The sequence below is a fragment of the Dromaius novaehollandiae genome, chromosome 1, assembly GCF_036370855.1.
Source record: "Dromaius novaehollandiae isolate bDroNov1 chromosome 1, bDroNov1.hap1, whole genome shotgun sequence".
Classification (NCBI taxonomy): domain Eukaryota; kingdom Metazoa; phylum Chordata; class Aves; order Casuariiformes; family Dromaiidae; genus Dromaius; species Dromaius novaehollandiae.
In genome coordinates, this window is record NC_088098.1 from 24,611,837 (window position 1) to 24,636,659 (window position 24,823).

Consider the following 24,823-nt stretch of genomic DNA (forward strand, 5'->3'; position numbering starts at 1 on the left):
TTTTTGTGACAGTATAGGGTAAATATCTTACTGTGCTTCACTGCATATTACTTTATATTTCATTATATATCCATTGTTGTTCTTGTGCTAATACTTGTATGTGAAAAGTTGCAATTATAAAAAAAAAGTGGAATGACCTACTTTCTAGCACAATTGTTCTCCATTCCGCTATAGACTGAAACATTAAAAATAGCTATTTTAAAAAGTAAAGTAGTTTTAATGCAGTCTCTGGCTTCTATAGAAAGGCAGGTCAATCCAAATCAGGCAAATACATGGAGCTGTGCAAATAATTTTTTTGTTCAAAGGCTGAATTGAAAAATGTAATGAAAAAAATGCTATCCTTAACAAATTCATTTTTAAATGCAAATAAAAATGAAATTAAATTAAAATATATGAACTCAATTAAACATTTTATTTGATCTGAAAAAGTAATGTTTTATAGCATTTTAAATGAAACCAAATACTATTTAGTAATAAATATGATACTATTTTCCAAATTGAGGACTCCCAGCTTTATTCTCACCATTCACGATTAAGTGTTTGACTACAGTGTCATTCTCTTGCTTGCTTTTTCTGGTTGAGACATCCCCACCAAAATGTCCTATAATCAAGTGACTAGAGACTTAACCTAATCTAGGATGACATTTTACTTTTTATTTTTAAAAATAGAACCCCAAATTTAGGGGCCAGGCTCCATGATGGGTTTTGTTCCAGAGAATCCAGACACAGAGAGGTGCCTGCCAGGCTGATGACATAGATGCTTAGCTGTGGATTGACAGCTACTTTGATTAAGCAACTGTTATTTCTCCTTCATTTCATTTTTTTGCTTAGTTCAGATGACTCTTCTTCCATCTAATTTCTGAGTGTTATCTGGGGACCCTGTACACCTTACATGGGGCTGAGGATTCTGGTGGGTTAATTCTAGGAATTAAATGTTGTAATGCTGAAGTAAGAAATGACAAAGACTTGTCTTATTTACTCTAAAGAAATTTTTAATGGATTGCGATGTGTGTGGGAGGTATGAACTGTAGTTAAAGAAGTATCTTAGAGCATTAGATAATTTCAATGAGTTAGTAAAATACACAGTTAGGGCATGAGTACATTTGATGAACTGGTTAGCTGCTGTCACAGGGAATTTTGTCAGTGACTTCAATGGGCTAGCAAATTCACCCATTTAAGGAAAGGAAATGGTTGAACAACCCCGTATTTTTTTTCTTTATCTTAACACATTTTTCTTACATAATTTTCAAAACACTAAGCAACCATTTCATTTCTCCCAGCTTTCATCAGCCTTTTGTAGTGTATGTTTGCTAAGAAAATCCATCTCAAGCATTAATCGTTAACTCAAAACCCCTGGCTTTTATGAACCAGCCTCCTCTTCTCTTCTCTTCTCTTCTCTTCTCTTCTCTTCTCTTCTCTTCTCTTCTCTTCTCTTCTCTTCTCTTCTCCTCTCTTCTCTTCTCCTCTCTTCTCTTCTCTTTTCTTTTCTTTCTGATTAAAAGCCTACTGTCATCTTCCAAGCACACTTCATTAGGGCTCTGGAAATAATTGCTGGTTACAGCCTGTTCTGAAGGCAGCTAATCGAGAGAGGGAGGGTGGAGAAGAGGGTGTTTATTTCCATAGTGGCTAATCTCCCAAACGAAGAATCTGATTATTCAACACCCACACTGAATTTATACCAGCTAATGCGGTAAATGTATGCCAGTGGCTCACATGTAATTGAAACAGAAAGGGCCCTGGTTCTGGTTAGCAGCACCTGGGGTGGTCTTGCTTTCCCCTGCAGCACCTGTTTGACTGGGGTCTGCTATTGAGTAACAATCATGTAGTACAAAGGGAGGTTATATTATTGGGTACATTTTAATTCTTGCTGGTATTAGTCATAGCTGCAGTGACTCATCAATCTGGCTCACAGAGTAAAAGCAGATTTATGCTTTATAGGGTTTAGCAGTTGGCAAGTGATTGTTTCCCCTTGGTGAATCAGACTTTTATTTATTTCGTGTAATCAAGAAGGAACTGTCTGTTTTCTGACCTTGTAGGTTAGTGAAAGGGAACAAAAGATTTTTTTTAATTGTTATTTTTTGGCATCATGCAGTTCGCAGAACAATGCAAAACTGATAAATGAACACATTCTGGTTGGCTGGCTGCTTGGATTATAGCCGCATGTCACATTATTTCAATTACTCTGTAGAATTCTTTTCAATTAGCAGAAATAGCTATTCTAATGCAAATAAAGTAGATTTCATACTCTTTAGAATCAGTCAGGGAAGATGGTCCCTTCCAGCAAATATCTGGATAGCCTTTTAATGCAGAAGGCACTGAAAGTTCCTCAAATAATCCTGTTAAACTCTTGCTGGACAAAAAAAAAATAGAGGAGTTTTGCAACATGCCTGGCTACTGGACAGAATTTATCCTGCCAGATTACAAACACGTCTCATGCAAATTATGAAAAAAAAAAAAATCGGATGGCAGGCTGGGACCATGGTAAGCGGCTCAAGGACAGCAATCTGGATAACAGACCGAAAATGCGTATAGTCATTCCTCAGTGACAGTGGTGCTGAAAGAATTTATAAAAGCTAAGAATAACTATCCAGAAATAATTAATTGGTTAGTGCTTCTTATCCAGATAAGGAGAAAATGACTTTTGGAAAGTTCATGAAGTTCCTAAACTCAGTATTTTGTTTGAAGAAAATGGCTTCACCAGCATGAAGCACACTAATTCACTCCTTTGTCCTGGCACTCTGTAGGCATTTTGCTAAGACCTGTAAATGATCTGCAATATGTTCAGAGAGTGCCAACAAACATTATTCCTCACTATAGCTACATTTGTTGCATAGCTTTTGAAGCTGGCTATTTCAAAATGTTTTTTCCTTTCCATGTTCAGCTACAGAAAGGTTTCAAATGCATTAAAAAACACTGGTGCTCAGCAAATCTAAACTAAATTGAACTGTATGGACTGAAATGTCACCAATAGTGTTGTCAAATGGAGGTTTTTTCAACTTTATTTCAAGTAGCTGTCACTAGTGTCCTCCTCTGGTAAGCTGTGGAGCAGGCTGTGGTGGCTGGCTGTGTACAGCGTCCCCTTGCAGCGAAGCATCTGCAGAGTCAGCCCGCTGGTAGGACCTGGTCTCTGAACATTGCGTCATGAGGGAATGGCTTCTCCGTCTAGTGACTGCTTTCCTGTTGGCCACACTGTGGAGATCTTAACATGTTGTTTTATTAAGGTCCTAAGTTGAGGAAGAACATATTCAGAATGCAAATGAGAAAAATTGTAGTTCCTCAAACTATATATTTGAAAAGGTATTTTGAAGAGGATTCCATGCTTCTTTTAAACCAAACCTTTCCAGCAAGCAAAAAAGCTCCAGCTTTGAGATAGGAACCAAATCTGTATTAGGTATAAATAAAGCATGACTGACTGATCCATTTAGCAGGGTTGGGGTCATCATGATAAAAGCTCCCGTGAACAGTTTTTTCATTAAGCAAGTCTTAATAATATTAGATTACTAATTTGAGAATGTTTGCCAGCAAAGAGTATGCTTTGCTTAGCAGTGTGTGGTCAATGAATTTATTCAAATGATCTGTGGACACTGCAGTTTCTTCTTCATTGGGATCTATAAGGAGAAGTTAAACAATCATGTGGGGGGGGGATGGTTGATCAAGATGATGAATTAGTGATCTGAGATCTCTTTCACCACTACATTTTTACTTAGTAAAGGAAAGATAAAACTATGGAAAACTACGACTGTAGATCTGAGTTCAGAGATGCGTAATTTGACTTGAAAGAAGATCTATTTCTATTGAAGTTGGTGGGTGATCTCTGGATAGATCAAAATTCATGCTTAAAGCTAGAGTGTTATATAACTTAGACAAAGACTGAAAGAAGTGCTTATCTTGAAGAATGTACTTAGAGCACATTCCCAAATTATGGTCTATGACAGTGGATACTGAGGTATTAGATTCCTTATCTCAGCCCTGATAATAAAGGGACGCACCCTTGTAATCTCAATTTTAGAAGCAAATGTTGTTGGATCTCTTCCTGTAGGCAACAAGATTTACTGTTGTGGGTAAAATGACCGTGAATAGGCCCAGCAGAAAAATTACTTGTGAGACACATGATAGAGCTGTGCTCTTCCACTTTCTGTTCATCAGAAACACATTGCTCCTGTGACCAGCAGATGTTGACAGCATAAGCGTAAAAATAATACATTGTATTTGTTGTTCCTTGTACTAGCCACTGTACAAAGATATAGTAGCTGAAATTACTAGTAGTCAAGATTTTATTATGACTCTTAAGATTTCTAGTGTGCTTCTTAAAGCCTTCTTTCCTGTTGTCTTATGATATGCAAGAATCTAAACTATTGCTTAATAAAAAAGCTTTCTTATTCACATAACCATGTAGGAAAATCTTAAAATTCCAAAGCCAAACACAAAATAGAAAGAACACAGCCTTTTCTTTTCTTTTTTATTTCTTAAGCTTCACAATTTTTGAAGTCAATCTCAAGGTATTGCTTGCTCTTCATTTGGAGGGCTCCCAATACTAAGAAAAAAGCAGACCCTATCGCTGGGGGACTGCTCTGTCTACGTATTACAAAATAAACAAAGGGTGGGGAAAATTAAACTGTTTTTGTGATTTTGGAAATTAAGCATATGGAGATTAAACTGCCAGTTCTTTGAAAACATTTGGTTATGTAGATATGTAGGGTCAGTGGCCAAGACATCACAGAGGCAGTCTGTGGTAAAACTGACCCTGGCTGTTCCTCTTGAAGTGAGACAACTGCTGTAAAGTGTAAATGAAGGAGTTGCTAGATCACTGACCAGCACAAAAATGGAATCAGCTGGCAAAACCTGTCACTTATTTAATAAGAATCACCGTGAAGAATCTCAGTGAGCTGCCTCAGTTGCTATTATTTTTGTCTCTAGGTTAGTGGTTTTCAGTGCTTTTCATTTTCTACACTCCAAAAAAGAAACAGGGCGATTGTGCAGATATCTGTGGGAGCCACAGAGTACAGAGTGAAAACCATTGCTTTGGTAAAACCTGAGGTCTTAGATTTAACCTATTAATCTGCATAGCATTACAAGAACTACTTAACAGGCAGTGACATCCTTCCTTACCATGTTTCCACAGTTTATTGATGTCTCATGGTCAGCTGAGACATCCACACTGGACTTTTCTTGCTCTGTAATAGAAAACATCGATGCCAAAGTATTCTTTAAGAGGGCACCTCCACTGCAGAATTGTCATCTCACACTAGGAATCTGAAAGGGGAACTCTCCTGATTTGCCAAACTAGCAAGGTCTACCAAACCCTGCCTGTTTGTTTTAATTTTACACAAATAGGAGAGGAGTATGATGTCACTGTGTGAAGTACTTTTGCTGGTCTAATGTTATTTGTGGCACAGTGGATGAACTGCACATGTTGACATTTTAAGTATGCTTGTAATCACAAAGGGTATCACAAGTCATGAATGAATGGTCTTGCTTTTTTATTTGATTAGAATAAATTAATAGAAATCTATTTGATGAAGGTTATACTGATTTTGATTTTATTTTTTTCAGTGGAGTTCTGTGCTCTTCTAGTGTGGAGATAACATAGCAGCCAGGTTCTTCATTAATCTGGCTTCCCTGAAGTCAATGGAGTGATGGCCAGCACCTTGGTGGCAGTGTCCTTAGGCAAGCTGTTAGTAGCAGGAAAAGGACTGTAGGAGGCAAAGACAGGTGTTGTCTGACTGACACAACAGGAAAGGAGCACAGATTCAGACTCATTTAGAGTTGAGGACACTTCTGAAATAGAAGGAGCTTGCACAAGGGAACAGATTTTATCTGAACCATCATGGTATCTCCTTGCTGGCAGTAAACTCACAAGTGAGTTAGCTTTTATCCTGAAAAGGGATTGACAGGCATGGGACGCAGGCTGGGACAGAACCTCCCTAAATTATGGAAATTCTGTGTCCTGAGTGATAGACACATGCAGTGAGACATATGCTTCTTTATAAATGCTAGAAGTCTGAGTAATAAGAGGGGGAACTGGGATGTCTAGCTATCCATGAAGACACCAGCATTACAGACACCTTGGAAAGTTAATGGAAAAGAGGGTGGTCAGTTATGGGGATAAGAATTCAAAACAACAGCTTTTAATGCCGAATAGTAGTAAAAGAAAAGAAAAAAAACCCTAGTTGTTAGAAATAGAGAGCAAAAAACAGGTAACATGATTATGCCACTGAGCAAATCTATGGTGAATTTCAAAGAACAACAACAAATACAATCAAAAGCATGAAATGTATTCCATAGAAGGAATGATTAAGTTATCTAGGAAAGAGATGCCTAAGGGTGGATAAGATAGAGGTCTATAAAATCACATGTGGTGAGCAGTGGATTAATAGGTGTCAACTGTCATTTCTAGTACAAAAAGTAGGGGCATCAAATGAAATTAGTGGGAGGTAGGTGTAAAAGAGAGCACAAATATTATTCTTCACGAAATAGTTGATCTTAGGAACTCTTTGCCACAGGATGCTGTCAATGCTAAAAGTTTACACAGCATTAAGGGGGAACTGAACAAGTCCATGAGTAAAAAAACAGAAAACATTATTAAATGAAAGAAAAATCCATATTTTTCTCAGGAAAAGTAGCTGAATTTTGTCTGAAAATATTGCAAGAATGAGAATGTATTTTGGCGAGGTATCTTGTGTTTTCCTTAAACAATGATTGTTCCTTAGACTTTGACTTTTGGCCACTGTTGGAGACAGGATACTGGACTAAATGTTTTTTTGATGTAACCTACTACTACTATTCCAAGGTTATATTGTTATGAGTGCCACTTATTTACAGCAGCTAAAGATCCAACCCATCAGCTATCAGAAGTTCACTTAGATGTTATGCAGCTTTTGCAGCTACCAACAAGTTCCCAAAGAGTTTCCCTTCGCAGAATCTCTTGGCCTTACAGGTAAAGCAGTTCTGCCTGTTTCTAGCCACATTAGACTATCAGTGAGTCACTTGTTAGGACTGCAGCTTATGGAAGCTTGTGGAGTAAGACATGGGGTCAAATGCTTCATTAGCAAGGGTAGGATGCACCACCCTGGAAAATCTTTTTTCCTCAATAGACCCTTGATAGTTCTAAAATCTAAGAAATGGGTTTTTACAAATAAACAACATCTGTGTGTTATCAGTATTATCCATCTTCAGGATGGAACACATTCAACTGGGTAGAGTCTGAAAACCCTCTCAGGAATATTTCAAATCCTTTTCCTAGGCAAAGCAAATGGATACTTGTGCCCCAACCCTACAGCCCACAGATTCCTGTGTTCACTACGAACCCCAGTGACCTCACTGAGTCTATACAGCTAGTCAAACTGCAGAACAATGCATTGCCTTTGATAGCCAGGAGACTATGGTGTTTTTGATGAGTACATTCCAATTTCATCACTTCTTCCTAATGAGAAAATTCAATTAAGATTGTCCTTCAGAGAATGAATTAAAATATACAAAGGGTGTTAAATGCAAAAGTGTTAAGCATCCATGTAAGCTCAAATCAGATATCTAAATGATCAGATGAGAAACACAGCTCTTGAGAACAAAGGTGCACCACTAGATTTATCACAACCTAACACATTTCTGTATGATTTAAAGGAACACAGTTGATATGCATAGTTTGGAAGTGAAATAGGAAAAACTGCAATCATTTATTAAGAAGAGATATGTGTGACTGCCAGTGATTTGTGTAAAAAAATTCCACATTATGAAAATAATCATCTCAGTTTTATCATAAATGAAAAGTTTATTTTAAGTATCTCCATATTTAGAGTAAACACAAGAAAGAAAAGGTAAATGACATTTTACTTCTCAGTCTTGATTCAGCAGAAGGACGTCTATGGTATAAAAAATTAGAAAATGTAAATCAGTTGCTTTCTTCAAGCTTTTTTACTCATAAAGGTAGGAGTTATTCATTCAACAACTAACCATGCGTTAATTATTTCTTCAGCAGACTCACTTGTGGTTTCACACAGTTTAATCAAACTTTGGCTCAGACTATAGTGGATAGTTACACTGTAATATAATTATTTGCTGGCAAAAAAGGAAAGCTTAACAAATGGGAAAATCCTACCTTTTGCCTTCTAAAATCTGGTTTATTGCTGCAAGAGTCACTAGTTTGTCTGGTTCCCAGTTCTATTTCTTTATGCCCTCTTGACTGCAAGATATCGTTTGCTTTCAATTAATTGATAGTGACTGCCCAACGTGTAGCAAATGCAGAGTAAAATGGGCTTATAAAAAAATCTCACCATAGAGATGGGTTAAGTTGCCTGCTTTGCTTCACATTTGCAACGGGCTAAGACCATGCACACAACCAGTCACTGTGGTTCTGCTGACAGGCAGTTTAGATGTGCCAACTTGTGCCTGTGGGAACATATCATTAAACTGCTTTATCCAGTACTTCACTGCATTAAAAAAAAGCTATGGTGTATGTCAAGGTTGTGATAAAAGTTTTATTTTATTGATACTACATGTAAATTAAATATGTAGTCATATACCAAATGAAACTTCACATTTTCTATCCAAGTTCTACTCAGCTGAGCTTCTTATGCTTAATTAGTGCACAGCTTTCTGTGTCTTATTTCCAGTACCAAGTGTACTTCCAGAGAAAAAGACATTAGATATTATCATTTTTTTGGATTTTATTAGTATTCAGAGGATCTCAGGACCACACAAGGAGCTCTTGGCAAATGTCAAATGTAGAGTTTTCCACAATACTGGGTGGCTGCTTCTTTGAGACTTGTTTGCTTCAGTTACGACCAACTGTTGCAAAAACATGTTGCTGTGCTCTAATGTCTCAACAGGTTATTAATTCATTTTTCATTGAGACTCCATGCGTAGATAAGACTCCACACCTAACATGCAGCTACCTCTCCCTGTCTGAATTCTTTCCATGAGAGAACTATATACATATTTGCCTTCTTTTTTATTGCTATGAGTGGGATAGAAGTCTGCAGATTCAGCAATAGATAAGAAAAATTATTCTTCTCTGACAATCTGATAGCCAAGTAACTTTACCCCTTGTATTTCTGCATTCTGTTTGTGTAAAATTAAAAATGAAATAGTTTAGGAAACTGACAGTATTTATTTACTCTTTCCATGTGCATGTGATAATGTGGGCTTTAACTTTGTATTTAAAGTATATCTACATTTTGAGCTGATAAGATTCAATATTTTAAATGTAATCTGTAAAAGATGCATATTAAATGTGAAATCAGTAGAAATTCTGCAGCAATGAATAGAGCATTAATCTGAGTTATGTTGACTCTCTCAAAATCAGGTGTTTAGTCTAAGCTAAAGATATAGCGTCGAGAGAGTAAGAGAGAGAGAGAAATGTGCAGGTTATCATTAAGTCCATTCTGAAATAAGTATCTAAAATAGATGGCACAAAGTCTTCCTCTGGAGATGCTTACCTCCTCTCATCAACAACAAGCTGAGCTTTGACGATAAGCTTCATTTTAACACCTTACTTTTTAATGGCTAAAATTAGGTGACATGAACCTTATCTTGCAAGTATCTACTCTCATCCAGTACAGCAAAGCGTTTAATAGCGTGCTTATATTTAAATGTAAGAAAAGTGCCATCAATCTTTCTAAGTGTTTTGCTGGAGCAGGGCCAGAGTGCTCATCACTTTGCAGGATCAAGCACTAAATTTTTAATGGTGTGTAGCACTTGAAATCTCTATTGATATCATTGCTCTAATATGCAGTTGCAGCTTTGAAATGTGAAGGCCAGACTTGAATGGATTTGTTTATCACTCATCCCTGATACTGTCTACACCAGAGGGAACTGAAGGTGTAGAAAAAGAGCACATCTCACATTTGGCTCAATACTGAACATCTGAAGGTCATTTTCATTGGGGATCTTCTTGCAATTTACAAAGACAAGAATGTTTAGAGCTCAGATACTGAAGTGGGAATAGATTTCCACACTTATTTAATTTACTTCATAGTTTACTAAGGCTACTTTAGGCACCTACCTTAAGTGCAATTCAGGACATATGAGTTTAGGAATCTGAATTTCCTTTACTGTCCATGGGAAAAAACACTCAGAGGACCAGTCAGAACATTAGTGTTAGCTGCCCATAATCTCCAGTGTTGCCCATTTTGCTATTTAATTGCAGAATTAATGTCTGGTTGTTTCCCGGCAAGGTATAAAGTACACATGGAAAATTAAGATACTGGAAGAACACAGAGCACCTTTTTGAGCTCATTTAACTCCTCTGCAAATTGGCAAGTAAACTCTGCTTCCACTGAAGTCTTGTGTCTAAGCAGCACAAAAGCGTTTTTCACGGGTATTTGCCATATTTTACAGTAGTATTCCACAGCAATCTAGATAAGTGGCCTGCAAAAGCTATGTTGCCGTTTGAGTCTTAGAAGCTAAACTTGTTTGTATTTGTATACATATCATACGGATAAAATAGAAGCAACTTAATCGTGTTATGCCTTAGCTTTGAATGTGCTAAATATAGCACATATTATCATTCTGCCAAAACAAACATACTGAATTAGTGACAAATGTCCAGAAAAATAGATTTTGACTCATTTACCACCCAGTCTAGTTTCCAGAATGGCCAGGAAGAGTGAAATACTTCTCTTGCCTACATTATTGTTGTTTTAGGCTAAGGAGAGGATTGGCTTAAACAGCTCTGCTCTGACTTTTACTATACTGTTTGACTTATTACAAATCTAGTCAAAACAAAGGAAAGAAAACATTTCAGATTTTGATGACTGTTACATGCTGATTTTTTTGAAACTTATATAAAACAGAATTTTGCATTTGCTTCACTGCCTCTAGCTGTTGCAATAGTGTTTGGCAGTTTTGGTCAGCCAAGCTGACTAACATTTCTTCTTGGTCTCCACTGCAAATGGCTTCATTCCCAGAACGGTCTGGTCTAAGATGATGGCCTAAATCTCTGCTCTCTCACCCATAGTGGGAAGAGAAATATCTGCTTAAGTTAGCAGATATTGACTGTCCAGTATGCTGGGCAAATGCACCAGCAAAAGCAGAATTAATGTGGGATGGATCAATTTATACTATCTTCTGTCACTTTCTTACATAAAGGAAGGAGGGAAATTAACACTCAGATCTATTTGTTGATGTGAAGCACTGTGTCTTAGTTTACAGGAGAAAAGACCTTATCCTGACATGTTTATTGATGGATGTCAATATCTCTACTGATAGCCTTCAGATGTGCTGCAGTCACCAGTTTTACAGACTGTTCCAATATACTTAAAACTCAGCTCAGATGTCAAACAAATGCCTAGCAGCGATATCTACCATTCTGAAAGAAAGAGTGAGATCAAAGGAGACTGGCTGAAGTTTGTTTGCAAGACCCTTCCACTGTCTCAGGCATGGCATTATTAGCAAATATGTACTAAGGAAACTGTCCAAATGTCTGTTTCTGGTATCCTATTCTTAATGAGCCTTGCATACACCTCTGGCCTCACAGAGGTGCACAAGATCATGTGGCTTAGCAGAGTATAAGATGTTCTTCCGGTGGTAGTGGGTTTCTATTCTACATATCAGAACAGGTGAAATAATGTCTACTCTTGCTTTGTTTATGGAAGACAGCTCAGTCCCTACAAATATAAAGCAATGGGTATCCAACCAGTAGCTTTAACCTTCCTCAAAGGCTTCTAATTTCTGTCTTCATACAGGACTCTCTGTAGGTGACCTTCCCTCAGAACTTCCTCTTGGTGTTACCTCAAATTATGGGACTGAGACCCATGTTCTGCTATGTATTATGAATGCTGTCAGACTCCTTTAAGATGGGGGGTCTTAAATTCCACATCCTATTCTGCACCCACAGACATATGTCATGGCCTAATCTACCTACTTTTATGGCTCTGGAAGATGAAGAACTTGTAGATGCAACATTTTCTTGGACTAAGGGGGTCTCCTATGGTAGAGGTTCTCTGAATAATGAGCTGTGATGGTGCTGCCACAGCAAACAATATGTGCAACCAAACAATCCAAAGGAGACCATTTTGGATTAAAACATGGTTTGGTTTGATTTTTTGATCTAAAAAGTTGACTCATGGTAAGGAAATGAATAGCAGAAGTTCATCTGGTGTAGAAATTCACCTGACTTAACTAATTAGAGAAAGTTACCTGCAATGCTTGCAGTAGGGTATTTCTGCAGCCTGACCCCACAAGAAAACTTCCCTGAGCCAAGATTCAGACCAGGAAAGTCATCTAGATGGGATGAGAGCCTCAAGCCTCACATGTAACAGCCAGGTAATGCTGGCCAACAAAATCTCCACACTTAAGTCACACGAAACTGTAGAATGTAGAGGAGGTAGATGATCACCTGGAGCAGAATATTTTTTACTATTCACCTTCAAATTATATTAAACTTATTAATTAAATCCAGAAGGTTCTGGAAACATTAGTGTTGCTATCCTCATTAAAAAAATGAGGCTGCAGAATTAGAAAAGGTAAAGGCTTCCTATCAGAGAAAGGAAGAAATGCCAGCACAAAATTAGGACTCAGGAGTTCTGGTCCTGCATGAATGCCATTAATTTCCCAACTATTAGTGAAAGTAAGTGTGATATTATTCTCATTACCCAACAGATCATTATGGTAATTCTAATGAAACTATTTAATTAATTAACTGATTACCTAATGTGAGTAGGCCTAAAGTTCAAAATTTCCTATCCTCTATGGACTTCACACATTACACTACAAAACTGCTTTTCTAACATAATCAAAGCTGGCAAAAATGCTATTGAATTTGATTGTATGCTTTTGTTTTTTTCCCTCTACCTCTTCCACCATAAGCAGACTTCAGTAAAAAATAGTAATCCTCTAAAGCATTCACGATACAGCCAATATGGAGACTTTCCTTGCTAAGTGGAAATAAATCAGTATTTTAGGGTATCAGGTTTGGAAGCGCACAGTCCCAGCCCCCTCTGGATTAGCATCCTCATTGCAAGTCTGCTAAAATGCACATTGTACAATTGTGCCTGAAGGCAAGTTACAATGGTTTACATTAAGAACAGAACTGGATTTGGGACAGCGAGTTTAGCAAGTATTAGGATAACGCTTCTTTCTTTAGCATTCTCTAGTCCTCACCCCATTTCTAAAAATTGCTGAACTATTTACAAATGTTTAAGAGAACCTCTGTGTTATTAGAAGAATGTTTACACTGCCATGAGTTGCAAATACAGTGAGAGCTATACAATCAGGGCCCACCCCACAGACAAGAGCAGCAGTGTATTGTTGAAATATGTACTGGTTCAACTCTCCGCTACCATACAAGGCAGCTCTGCATTCCTGCTGGTAACCTTTTATTACCTCCTAAGTTTTCCAGATCACTGCCAGATTTCTTGAACTTCGTGGAATGATTACAGGCTTTATAAATATAAACCTCAGATTCTGTTTGGCAGCTTCGTATGAGAATACCAAAATGAAGAAAATAAAAAAATATTTCAGAAAAGACTAAGACCTTTTTGGTGTTAACAGCTGCAGTTACACAATTTACAGTTTCAATAAACTTTACTGGTTAGAGTGAACCAAGTCTCAAAATAGCACGGTGATGTTGTTATTACACCCATTTTACATAGGATGTTAGCTGGAGAACAGAATGCTCTAGGAATTTAGATAATGTCACACTGCATTCAACAGAGGACTGAAATTAGACATCAGATGTTTCTGCTTTCCAGTCCTAGTCTGCAGTCTGCTAAACCGTGCTGACTCCTTATGCCTTTAGACAGGAAGAAAGTATTACATAAAAAGGATTCCAAACAGCTTATATTAGTACAATCATAGTATTATGACTGAATTTGAAGCAGCCACATTTCCATTTGTTATTTGTAAATAAGAAATTTTTAAATGAATATTCAAATTTGGAGAGTGTCCCCCCAAACTATTAGAAGAAAATGAAGTAATGAGAAAGATACAAGCCCACAAAAACAGTCTGAAAAGCCTCTAAATACATGCCATATAGAGAATTTTCTAAACGAAAAATGTTTGGATTCCTGGAATGCAGAGAGATGCTGTTTGTATGCTGCCCACAATGTTCTGGCTTCCTATTCTGAAAGATCATTAAAATGGTTTCTAAGAACTGATGAACTATTTACTGATTTTATTCTTACTGATTATGCCTGATTTCTGTCTTATAATCCTATATACAATTTAAAAATTATTTCTTAAAAAGTGCCTCCCAGCTCGTTTCAGTTGGGACTTTAAAGCTACATTATTTCTTTTCTTGATGAAAATATGTATCCAACAGAGACAACAGTTCAGCCCCAATAGCTTCCACTGAGTCAAATTCCTATAAAGTATAACTTGTTTGCTAGTACCTGGAAATCCCACAAAGGTGTAGGTACCTAAAACTTAGTTGTCAGAATGTGCCATTTTTAGGTCCAGGATCTGAACTGTGGAAAGGGTTAGTGCCTTGGAACAGGACCCAGAATTACCAGCGTACGGAACAGGGAGTTGGTCCACCAAAACACACCAATAGGAAATGCTGAAAATGCCAAACAAACACCCAAATTTTTCTGCCTCTTTGAAGCTTACTCGGATCAGACAGAAATGGCTGCAAACCCTGAGTGAAGGCATTTTTAGAGACACTCTTCCAGCTGAGTTGTTTGTGAATGTGTTCTCCATGTGGGAATGTAGTGTGTGTGTGTGTGTGTGTGTGTGTGTGTGTGTGTGTGTGTGTGTGTGTGTGTGTGTGTGTGTGTGTGTGTGTGTGTTGTGTGTGTGTGTGTCTTCCTCCTGTAACCTCAGCCAAACTTGGCTGAAGGATAGAGGTCTAACACATAGGGAAGTTCCTACAAGGTTTGTGAAACTTGTTTCACAAGTTTCATCTGTTAATGCTTCTGCGGAGGCTCAGTCTCTAGAAGACAACAGAAAATTCTCATGGGCAAATAAGATATAATGAATTCCATAACCATGGGAAATGCTTTAGTTAGAGTTTATGTCTTATTAAACAGCAGAAAAACCTCAGACTAGAGTTCTCTTCTGTATGAATTCTCTGCTGTCTAATAAAATGCAGACATAGATAAAAGTTGTAAATACACTTATAAGCATGTTTTCCCATATGGATTCTCTGAAGTCTAGTAAGGGGTAAACTCCTGCAGCAGCATAGTATAATACGTTTAGAATGTCAATTAATCACAACAGTGCTGTAAGCTGAACTTCACTGGTTCAAGTACTTGGGGAACTGTTTGTTCTGAGTCCCAGGATCCAGATGGGTCTCTTTACTGGGAGCTTTGGGTTAATTAGGGAAGGCTCAAAGGAGCAATGCATTCTCAAGGGAGAAATAGCACCTGGTGGATACCTTTTAGTGATATGTGAAAGTGAAAACCAGAGCAGGCCATGAGACGTAACTGAGGTGTAAAATTGACCCCATTTTTGGAACAGGCAGGTCTGTGACTATAACTTGGCTGGACAAGGCCCTGAGAAACTTGATCTAGCTTTGAAGTTTGCTCTACTTTGAGCAGGGGGCTGGACTTAGATGACCTCCAGAGGTCCCTTGAACTTAAATCTTTCTATGATTTTATGATCCCTTATTCCCTGAATTCACAGTTAAAAGGAATGTGATTGTTTTGCTATTACTGTGAGGTAATAAATTATCACCATTGCATGAACATTTGGTACAAGGCTGGGATGCGTTTAGTTTCTGGGAAATTAAAATAGACATTAGTGTTCTGCTTACTTGTGAATATAGGAATATACTCAGACTTTTTCAGATGCCTTCTACCAGCGTAGCTATGTTTTACTGGTGATTTGATTCCTCCTGATAGTTGGAAGTGTTATAAAATTAACCTCAGACAGCAGATTTCAGTATAGAATATTATCACACAACAACTGTTTTTTTTTGTTTTGTTTTTTTTTTAATTCCAGATCATGCTGTTTTCCACTCCACACAGTCTCCTGGGCTTACAGACACCTCCTCAGCTTATTTCCTCATTAAAATCTTCAGAAAATCTCTTCTCTCTTCCGGTTCAAACCTTCTTCTTTCATCTCTGTTTAGTATTTTCCTGGGTTTTGCCTTGTCCATTCAGCATGTGTGCTCTGCGTAACACAGACGGCATCTGCTGGATGGCTGAAGAACTTCATGGCTTTTTGTGGCTGCTGTGATTATTCTAATTACTAGAAAAATAAAAATCAAGACTTGTTATGGGTAAACAACTAATCTAGTGCAACTAATAAATAGTTAATATTTTATTATGATGCAACATTTTTAACAAATGTTAAAGTTAATAAATATATGAAGTTTGACTAGTTGCTCATAAACTGACTGCAAAAGTTTTCTACAACAATGCTAGGCTTGAAGCCAGATCTGAACAATGCTTGGCTTAATCTGTAGCAGATACATCCTCTTATTTGGGTCGTTTTTCACTTGTGGGGGAGGGGATGGGGAAACTCTGATCAGTTACATTTTTTTGTGATTGCTCATAGAAGTCAGCATTGCTGCTGTGATGGCGATATGCTGAAGCAGGTACTGCCTAGGTGCTCTGCAGAGTGTAAAGTAAAAAATATCTGGCTCATTTTTTTAATGATTTAAACAGTGAACATAGGGTGGCAATATACAATCTGAGCCTAGTCCTGGCTCAGAGGGTTTTGGGCTTCTAGTCCCTAAATCTGATTTATCTGTCATTTGTTAATAGAAAAAAAGACGTTAAAAAAATAAACATGCTATTTTCCATATTTTGACTAATGCCCCTTGCCCCCTTCTCCTGGATTGCTGATGATCTTTAGATGGTTTGTCTTCTGTCTACTATTTACTTGTTGAACCTCTTTGGTAGTATACTTGATTTTATTCCGTATCACTGCTAAGATCTATACTTAACTGATCTATTTATATACTTAACTTATTTACTGAGGGAGTGAATAAAGACAGAATCTGAAGGCCCAGTGCTATGGGCCTTTTAGGCCTTTGCATTTTGAAGTGCTAAAGGTAATGGATACAATATATGAAAGTGGTTGATCAGTTACAGACTTTGTGTGTGCAGAGAATCCTCAGCTTTCATACCGGTAGTAAGCAACTCTTCATAATATGGCTCAAAATTATATCACTGAACCTAGCTCTGAGTGTTCCTACTCTCTACTAAGACTGATAATGACAGAGTGGTATGATTTTAAGAGCATAAGAGAATGTAAGCTAACATTCAAACATGTACATAGTGGGGCCCACCTGCAGCAGCATGTGTGGAGAGTGCCTGCAGTGAGGTGACTCCACAGCTTGATGGTTGGGATGTTCTTCCAAAGTATGTGAAACACTGATGCTGAAAAAGTTCAGAGGCTAGCATCCAGCTGGAAGCAAACGCTTCACTCATCCAGCACTACTATAAAAGGTGAACACTCTTTCCTGTGTTTTACAGAGAAAACTATAATGAAAATAATTCTCGTGCTCAACTGAGTATTGCGGGTATGCAGCAGGCAGGCTTACACTCTCAGCTGGGCTGGGTGCCAGTCAGTGCTAGGATAAAATAGTGCACCTCTGTAGTCCTGAAGTGCGAAATGGTGTGCAGGTCTAGCAGAAGATTTTGTGTTGGCCTGTTGCATCCTTTTCCATGTACAAGAGCATTCACATACATTGATATAAGTCAGACTGGAATCTTCTCTGATACTGCTTTGCTTGACCGTGGATAAGAGAAAACCAGACGGGCCACAGTGACCCTGCAGATAGCTTTTGTGTAGGTGATTTTTAGGATGGCTTTCCACTATGACGCCACAAGGTTTGGGGCTCTGCTGTGGTGGAAGAGCAGGCCCAGGACATGAAAATTCTTGTGCAGACAATGACCTCAAATTGTTGGAACGAGTCTCTGCCCTTGAGCTGCTGCAGCCTCATCCTGGCTCTGTCCATCCCAGTCTTAAAGGACTGCCCTTGCGCCCTTGTGCCCTCGAAGAGCCTGCTGCTGGCTGCCTCACTGTTCCTCCCCTGGGCTGCCACAAGCAGAGTTTGCTAAACCAAGCTTTATCACCCTCCCACCTCCACCTCACCCATTCTTCTGTGAATGGATGGTCTAGAGCTTCCAAGCACCTCAAGTCAGTTCTGATTGCAAACAAACAGTTTTGTGATGAGGGTTGTTACTCCAACAAACCCAACAATTTTGCTTCACGCCAACAACTGCGCTCCATGACACTCCATATCTAGGATTCAGTAGGAAAAAGGGGAATTTGCTGTATTAGCTTTGCTCATTAGCACAGTTTTTTAACAGACATAGACATTAGATTCCAGAGGTTACAGTTACATATCTTTTACATATATCTTCTACATATATCCTATATATATAACATATATATATCTGTGTGCGTGTGTGTACTATATATATTTAAAGCTACTTAAGGTGTGCTTTTCTTTTCTTTCTAGCATAAAAATAACTATAATAAGCCTTGCATGTAACCTTAATCTCAGTAAAAGTTACAGGTTATTCCTACCATCTACAAACATTCGTAACTCAAAGATGAATTTCTTTAGCTTCATTCTTTTACAGATGCCATGGTTTTGGCAAAGCCTTTGCCAGTCTGGTCTTCACAGACCATGAAGATGACCTTTCCTTAAGTATAATGTATAGTAAAATTTCTTAGTAACAGTTGCATAAAATCCAAAGCTAACTCTATCTGCATGCGAAGGTGCATTCCAGAATACCGTCCTATATAGAACTGATGCAGCATTGATTTTACGTCATCCTCCAGAAGGAAAATGGTTTGCCTGGACTTTATATAAGACACATTATTTTAGCAGTGAGCCTCAAAGGATAAGGAAAACCCTGTTCTTTGTACAGTAAGAGCTACAGTGGCATTACCACCTTTGCTTCATCTAGACTGTAATGACTCCAATTAATGCACTAGCAGTTTGGAATTAAATGAAATACAGAAATAAATTTTGCTATATAGATTTAAAGTGATTACGGAAAAGGTTAAAATGTAAGTGCTAAAAGCCCTTCACATGCATGTGTATAGATATCTCATGAAGAGCAGCGGGAGGCATGCATGCTCAGAGCATCATAGCGCTCCTTTATTCTCAGGAGGGACCTGAAGAGGTTGCATTGCAACACTTGTACAACAGGCATCGTGTCACTGGGCTCTGCAGTATCCAGAAGCTCTAGCCAAGATTACAGACAGGTTAAGTGACGCAGAACTTAACATTCATCTCAATGGCATTTCAACTTGTCTATAATTTTTGGACACTAGACAAATTCCAAAATTTCAGGGAGTGTTAGAAGCATAAGAATCCTAGTGATTTTAGGGGAAGTTTGAAAAGGTTGACTGCTATTGCCATATGGAACAGAAAAGTCAAGTTCCCAGGTGTCCCAGTTAGGTCAGTGACAGAATGCCCTCTTTGGTGCCATCTGCTGCAATAGCTTAAGCTAGACAATAATTGCAAATAGGTATTATTCCAGTAGGAAACAAAGAGGAAAACCTACAAAAAAAAAAAATTGGTAAAGAACAAGCATAGCGTCCTAGGTCACGCAGCAGATTGAATAGGACACCTTGAAGAGAACCTCCCTGACACACTGTCCATAGTCTTCTCTAACAGTTCTAAAGTACTGTATCTATCTGCTGTAACAGTCTTGACTGCAATTAAATTGATGTCCACAGATCCTCCTGTATGCCAAGAAGAACAAGTTCTACTTGAAATCCTTTATTAACCCTTGATGATGTATAAAAATGATATAAAGAGCTACGATAACCACAGTAGTGATAGCCTCACACGAAGTACTTCAGGACAAGGCTGCCCTCATAGATGAGTGTACACTGCTCCACCACAAAACAGGTTCAGCTCTCGTTTTCTCCTGACTGGAAAAATACATATAACATATGTCATACATGAATCCTCAAAACTATTTACCTGTGCTAGAATATACAAGTACATGTGAGGATTTATCGATCAGGTACAGCTATTTGGTCTAATCCACAGAAAGAACTTAACTATGTGTCTATAGATACATAAAACCATGTTGATTTTATATGCATATACATGCACACACACCTATTGGAAGAGAGAGAATGTAAGTGCTTTCTCCAAAAAGTGTTAAAACTCTCATCTAGTGCAGGACTTAAGAGTCACAGCATTACTATATAATGAATTCTATTTTAGCACCTCCAGTACAACAAAACATCTGCGCATCATAACTTTTTTCAGTTTCTTCTGAAGCTTGTTTTGCATTGCCTTGTTCATTGCAACTTCAGAAAAGTACGAATGACCATGTTCTTCCTAAACCTCAACAGAACTAGTTAAACTCTGCTCAACACATTCAATATTTCTGCTTTCCCACTTATATTTTCTTTGGTGGCAGGTATACTTAAAAAAACGTATTAGTAATTTGAGGCAGACTTTTTCATCTGGTGGCTCATAATGGTTTTGAGGAATTTCAAGTCACTGTCCAGAACTGATGGTGACATGGCATACATGGTATAATAAAATCTTCAAGGTAGTATATACAAATGCTGTAAGATTGTCAGATATACAGAACAGTGAGGAAAGAAGGGTAAGCAAGCACGTTCAAACCTGTGAGGAAGCCAGCTTGCTGAATAATTTCTCTATTGCTGATTCAGTGATGGCTGAGGCATGCTCATCTCCCACCCCACTTCTGTCCAATTCCTAGTGTTAGCTTGTTGTACTGTATAATCCTAGTCATTCTTCACAGACAATTGTCAGAAGCACGCTTCTACTCTAAAAACAAACTTAGAGTCTCAGCGACATACAGTGTCTCAATACTCACATAACAGGATGAGACAAGCAAAAAGTTACTTCCTGAATGTTAAGTTTAGGCCTTTCCTTCTCATGCATATTGATTACAAGGCTCTACAGCCAAACCTATCCTCTGTTGTGAGTCGCTTTGTCTTTATTTAGTACTTACACTATAATCACTTAAAACCATATAAGATAACTGGTGGTGGCACAATAAATAGAGCTGGCTTAGTGCTTCTTCACATTGGCTCTTCCAGTCAACTAACTTTCTGAAAAGGGGGTGACAGCAGTTATAATGACCAAATACTTATAAGGTTCTCTTATCAAAGAGTAGACTCTCAAGAGTAGAATTTTACTTTCATATTTGAGGTTCAGAATTTCATCTGCAGAGTAGCAACCTGTATTACTGAAGTATGCAAAAACATCCACTTTCTAGTCTTAGGTTGCTAAGACAAATATATGCATAGGGTTCTCCATGATTTAAAGTGTTATGACATTGTTTTTATTATGGTAGTGACAGAATGAAAACCTCCTCAGTGCTTGTTTTGGAGCTTCAAGATGTTGACATTTTCTTTCAGCTAACATTGTAAGCATTACCTTGAAAGGAACATAAATAGTTCTCCTAATGAGTATAGGAAGGAATTTAGCACTCCTAATTATTCCCTAATTTATTGTGTAGTCACACAGCATTACCTTTGTCTCCCCTCTGTATCCTCCTTCTGCACCTTACACTTGACTTATGACATGGCCCTTCCCAGTTATTGCTGGGATATAGATTAAACTTTGTCTACTTGTACAGCTAGAGGCACCAGGTTCTAGAGAAAAGAGCTGGAAAGGTGCATGCCAAAGGGATTAGACTTCTTAGTAACAGAACTAGCTAAAGACAGCAAGCTCATATGCTTCAAGAGGCATAGAAACAGCGAGTCCCAGAAGATGGACTATAACACAGCAGTGCTAAGTGCTGAGGTAATGCTCTTCATCCTCTTAAGGTTATGCAGAAATAACTTTTATTAAACAAAACTGCATTGAACAAGCTTCAGAATTAAAAGTGGATATAGGGCTACCATGAGTGCAAGCAATCACAGCTAAGTGGTGGTGCTTGTGACATGGGGAGGATGGCAGGGAAGAGGAAATTGCACAACAGCTTTCCACAGAAAGTTACAAATATCAGCTGCAGCTCACAGAACAGATGGTCACAAGCAGGCGAGGACAGATCTACTCAAGACAAGTAAAATCCAAACCCTATAAAGCCATCTTTGTAGATGATCATTAGGGAAGCCTTGCTCCCTTCCCCACAGGGGATAGCAATCCCACAGCATGTCCAGGTATGGATTAAGGAACACTTTGGGAAAATGGAAACACCTTCACTCAACATGGCAGGAGTCCAGCCTCATGGATATGAGCTGACAGACATGTGCTTTTTGAGACATTCTAAGGACAGCAGAGAAAGGCTGTACAGGCTTCCAGAACATGGACCTGAAGTTTAGATCTCCATTAAGACAATATACACTTGTGCTCTGTTATTAGTTTTGCAGTACTCAACAGATCACAAAGCACTTGAGTATTTTCTCAGCCCCTTACCTCACCCATGTAAATTCAAAACTTTCAATCTTATGTCATAAAATAGAATCTTCTATGTGAACAAAGTAAATTCACACTAAATTTAAGTTGTATATTTTGTTTGAACAAGACCAATTGTTTTAACACCCATAAGCACAAAGATAACATTACATAATATTGCGAGTGCTAAGATGTGTGAGAGATTGTGTTCCCAAATTTCTGCTTGTCCTTGAGGTTCTTCTTCTACTTTGTGCTTCCCAGCCAGCAAAGGAAATCCCACAAGAACAGAATCAGCAGACATCAAGTGAGCAACACTAATTTTTATTTTCAAGTGTTACAACATAGGCATCATAAAGCTTAAAAAGAGAGCTGAACATAAAACTTGCATAGTCTTTTTCCCCACCTCCCTCTCCAAGGTTGAAGACTCTCCATTTGTTGTTTAGCTCAGAGAGATAGTTAAAGTTTCACTGTAATCCTTAAGAAAGGGAACCACAAGAAACAATTCATTTGGTTTCTCTAGTAAGCTAAAAAGCTAGTATACAGCCAATCTTTTTTTTTTTTTTTTTTTTACTCAAATACTGGAAGTCTCATGGGAAGACTTTTCTGCTTTGGTTTCCTTTTGCAGAATGACATTCTCAGAAATACATATGCTATTCTGTAGAACGACATTCTCAGAAATACATATGCTATTCTGTGCCACATCCCTCTGACAGAAGGCACAATTTATGAAAAGAACATTCATAAAAACAGAAATCAGTTCTGAAAGAACAAAAATGAAACCCACCAAGACAAGTCAAAAAAAATTTTTTTTCTTATTTTGGGCAAGAACTTCAATAATCATCTCCCCCCCCCCAAAAACAAAAATCAAAGTAACTTTAATCTTTATAAAATGAAGACATCTCTAGGTAAGAAAAGTTGCAAGAAAAAAAAAAAAAAAGAGTAATATGAGCTAAGATTGTTTTTCTAGGTACTCCATAAACTAGATGTTAGAGTACTCACTATCCCTCAATAGCCTGTGTGTCAACAATGAGCAAGCAAGAGCAAGCAGTTACAGGCAACCTTTTATTTATTTATTTAAACTTTGTTCTCCCTGCCTGCTTGAGGTCTAGTGAACAAAAATGCATGTGGCAGTGAAGTTGATCATTTTGTTTAAAGTGCTTGATGAAAGCAGGGAGATTATTAAAAATGATAAATTAATTTGTCAAAGTGTAAGAGCTATATTTATCATTTAACATATAGGAAGAAAAAAGGGAGCATATTTCACATTTTCTTCTATTAAACAAGACATAGCAAAAAGATCCTTCGTGGTGAAGAGCTCCCTTAACCTGTATACAGTTTGTAACACTTTTTTCCTATATTTCTGTGATAGAAAAACATTTTACATAAAGACTCAGGAACAAAATCCCAAAGAGGAAAATATTATCATAGCTAAGGATTGAAGATTACAGAGCATGTTTTCTACTCATTTAAAAAAAAAGTCTTTGGGAAAATGCTGTTTAATACTTTCAATACCTTTAAATGCCCCAGTACTATATACTTTACAGTAGAAATGCAAGAGACTTTGGAACACAGCAACACTTAGTTTTGTGTATGTCTTCTTTCTCTTAAGACATCATCTTTTTCTTACATTCCACTGAGCAAAAGACCATTCCTTCTATTGGCATAAACTTCTGGCCAATTAGGCACTTGCTGCAACAGGAACACAAGAAGCACTCCTGAGTAGCGTGCCAGTTGAAGTTGTTGTACGTCACACGTTGAACTTCCGGATCTATAGCATTATGACAGCCTTGGCAGATCTGATCAGTTAAAAGAATGAAAGCTTAAATAAAGCATAGACATCCTCTCCACAATTCCAGGAAAAGCTGAAATTCTTGGATTTTTTTGGAAATTAACAGGATAATAGACAGGTGTTAAAAGATTTTTAACTAAAATTCTGGCTTTTGATTTTTTGCTTTTCTAAAGCAAAGTTTTCAAGCAAATTGAAGGCTAGCAGACAAAATAACAAAATGCACAGAAGTCAGTTGTTGCCGGAATTAAATTCAAGACCATTATGGTGGTGATGACCTTCTAATGCCCAAAACAGTATAAGAGCTTGTTATGCCAAACACAACCATAGATTTTCATATATTAAAAGATACATTTCAAAAGACAAGTTAAAAAAATATCTTTTTGTGCATTGGCAGGTGTAAAACCATGCCACAGAATTAAAGGTTTCTAGAAAAGTTTTAGATGTAATTCATCTCATGTAGCTTTGGCTGCCAAAAGTCATCATCTAAATCTCAAGACAGTTAATGAAGAGAAAAAAGTCTCTCTAAAAGATGAGCTCCTCTCACCTACCTCAGAATAGCTTTAACACTCTCTAGCTGGCTAGAGATAACAGTTTCTCTCCATTAACTGTATAAACAATCTAGATGCAGATTAGACGGAACTCTCAACAAATAGCTGCTTAATTGGTAGAGACAAATAGACTAATCAGCTCCTGGATTATAGAGTTCCTAGCATACGTAGGAATTAAGAACTACCATGCTTTCCCAAAACTCCAGCTTTATTGTCAGTCTGCTTTGTTACAACTCGTAGTTAGAAATACAC

The 24,823-nt window shown here is 37.8% G+C and overlaps 1 protein-coding gene across 2 annotated transcripts in view; it reads right to left on the bottom strand.

Annotated features, from left to right (window-relative positions):
* Positions 1 to 22,539: 22,539 nt before the first annotated feature.
* Positions 22,540 to 24,823, bottom strand: part of TES (testin LIM domain protein) — a 30,247-nt gene continuing 27,963 nt past the window's right edge. For both annotated transcript variants that reach the window (XM_026097357.2, XM_026097358.2), the window contains exon 7: positions 22,540 to 24,030. In XM_026097357.2, the coding sequence (XP_025953142.1) occupies positions 23,839 to 24,030 (192 nt within the window). In that variant the 3' untranslated portion in view covers positions 22,540 to 23,838. The remainder of the gene's footprint in view (positions 24,031 to 24,823) is intronic.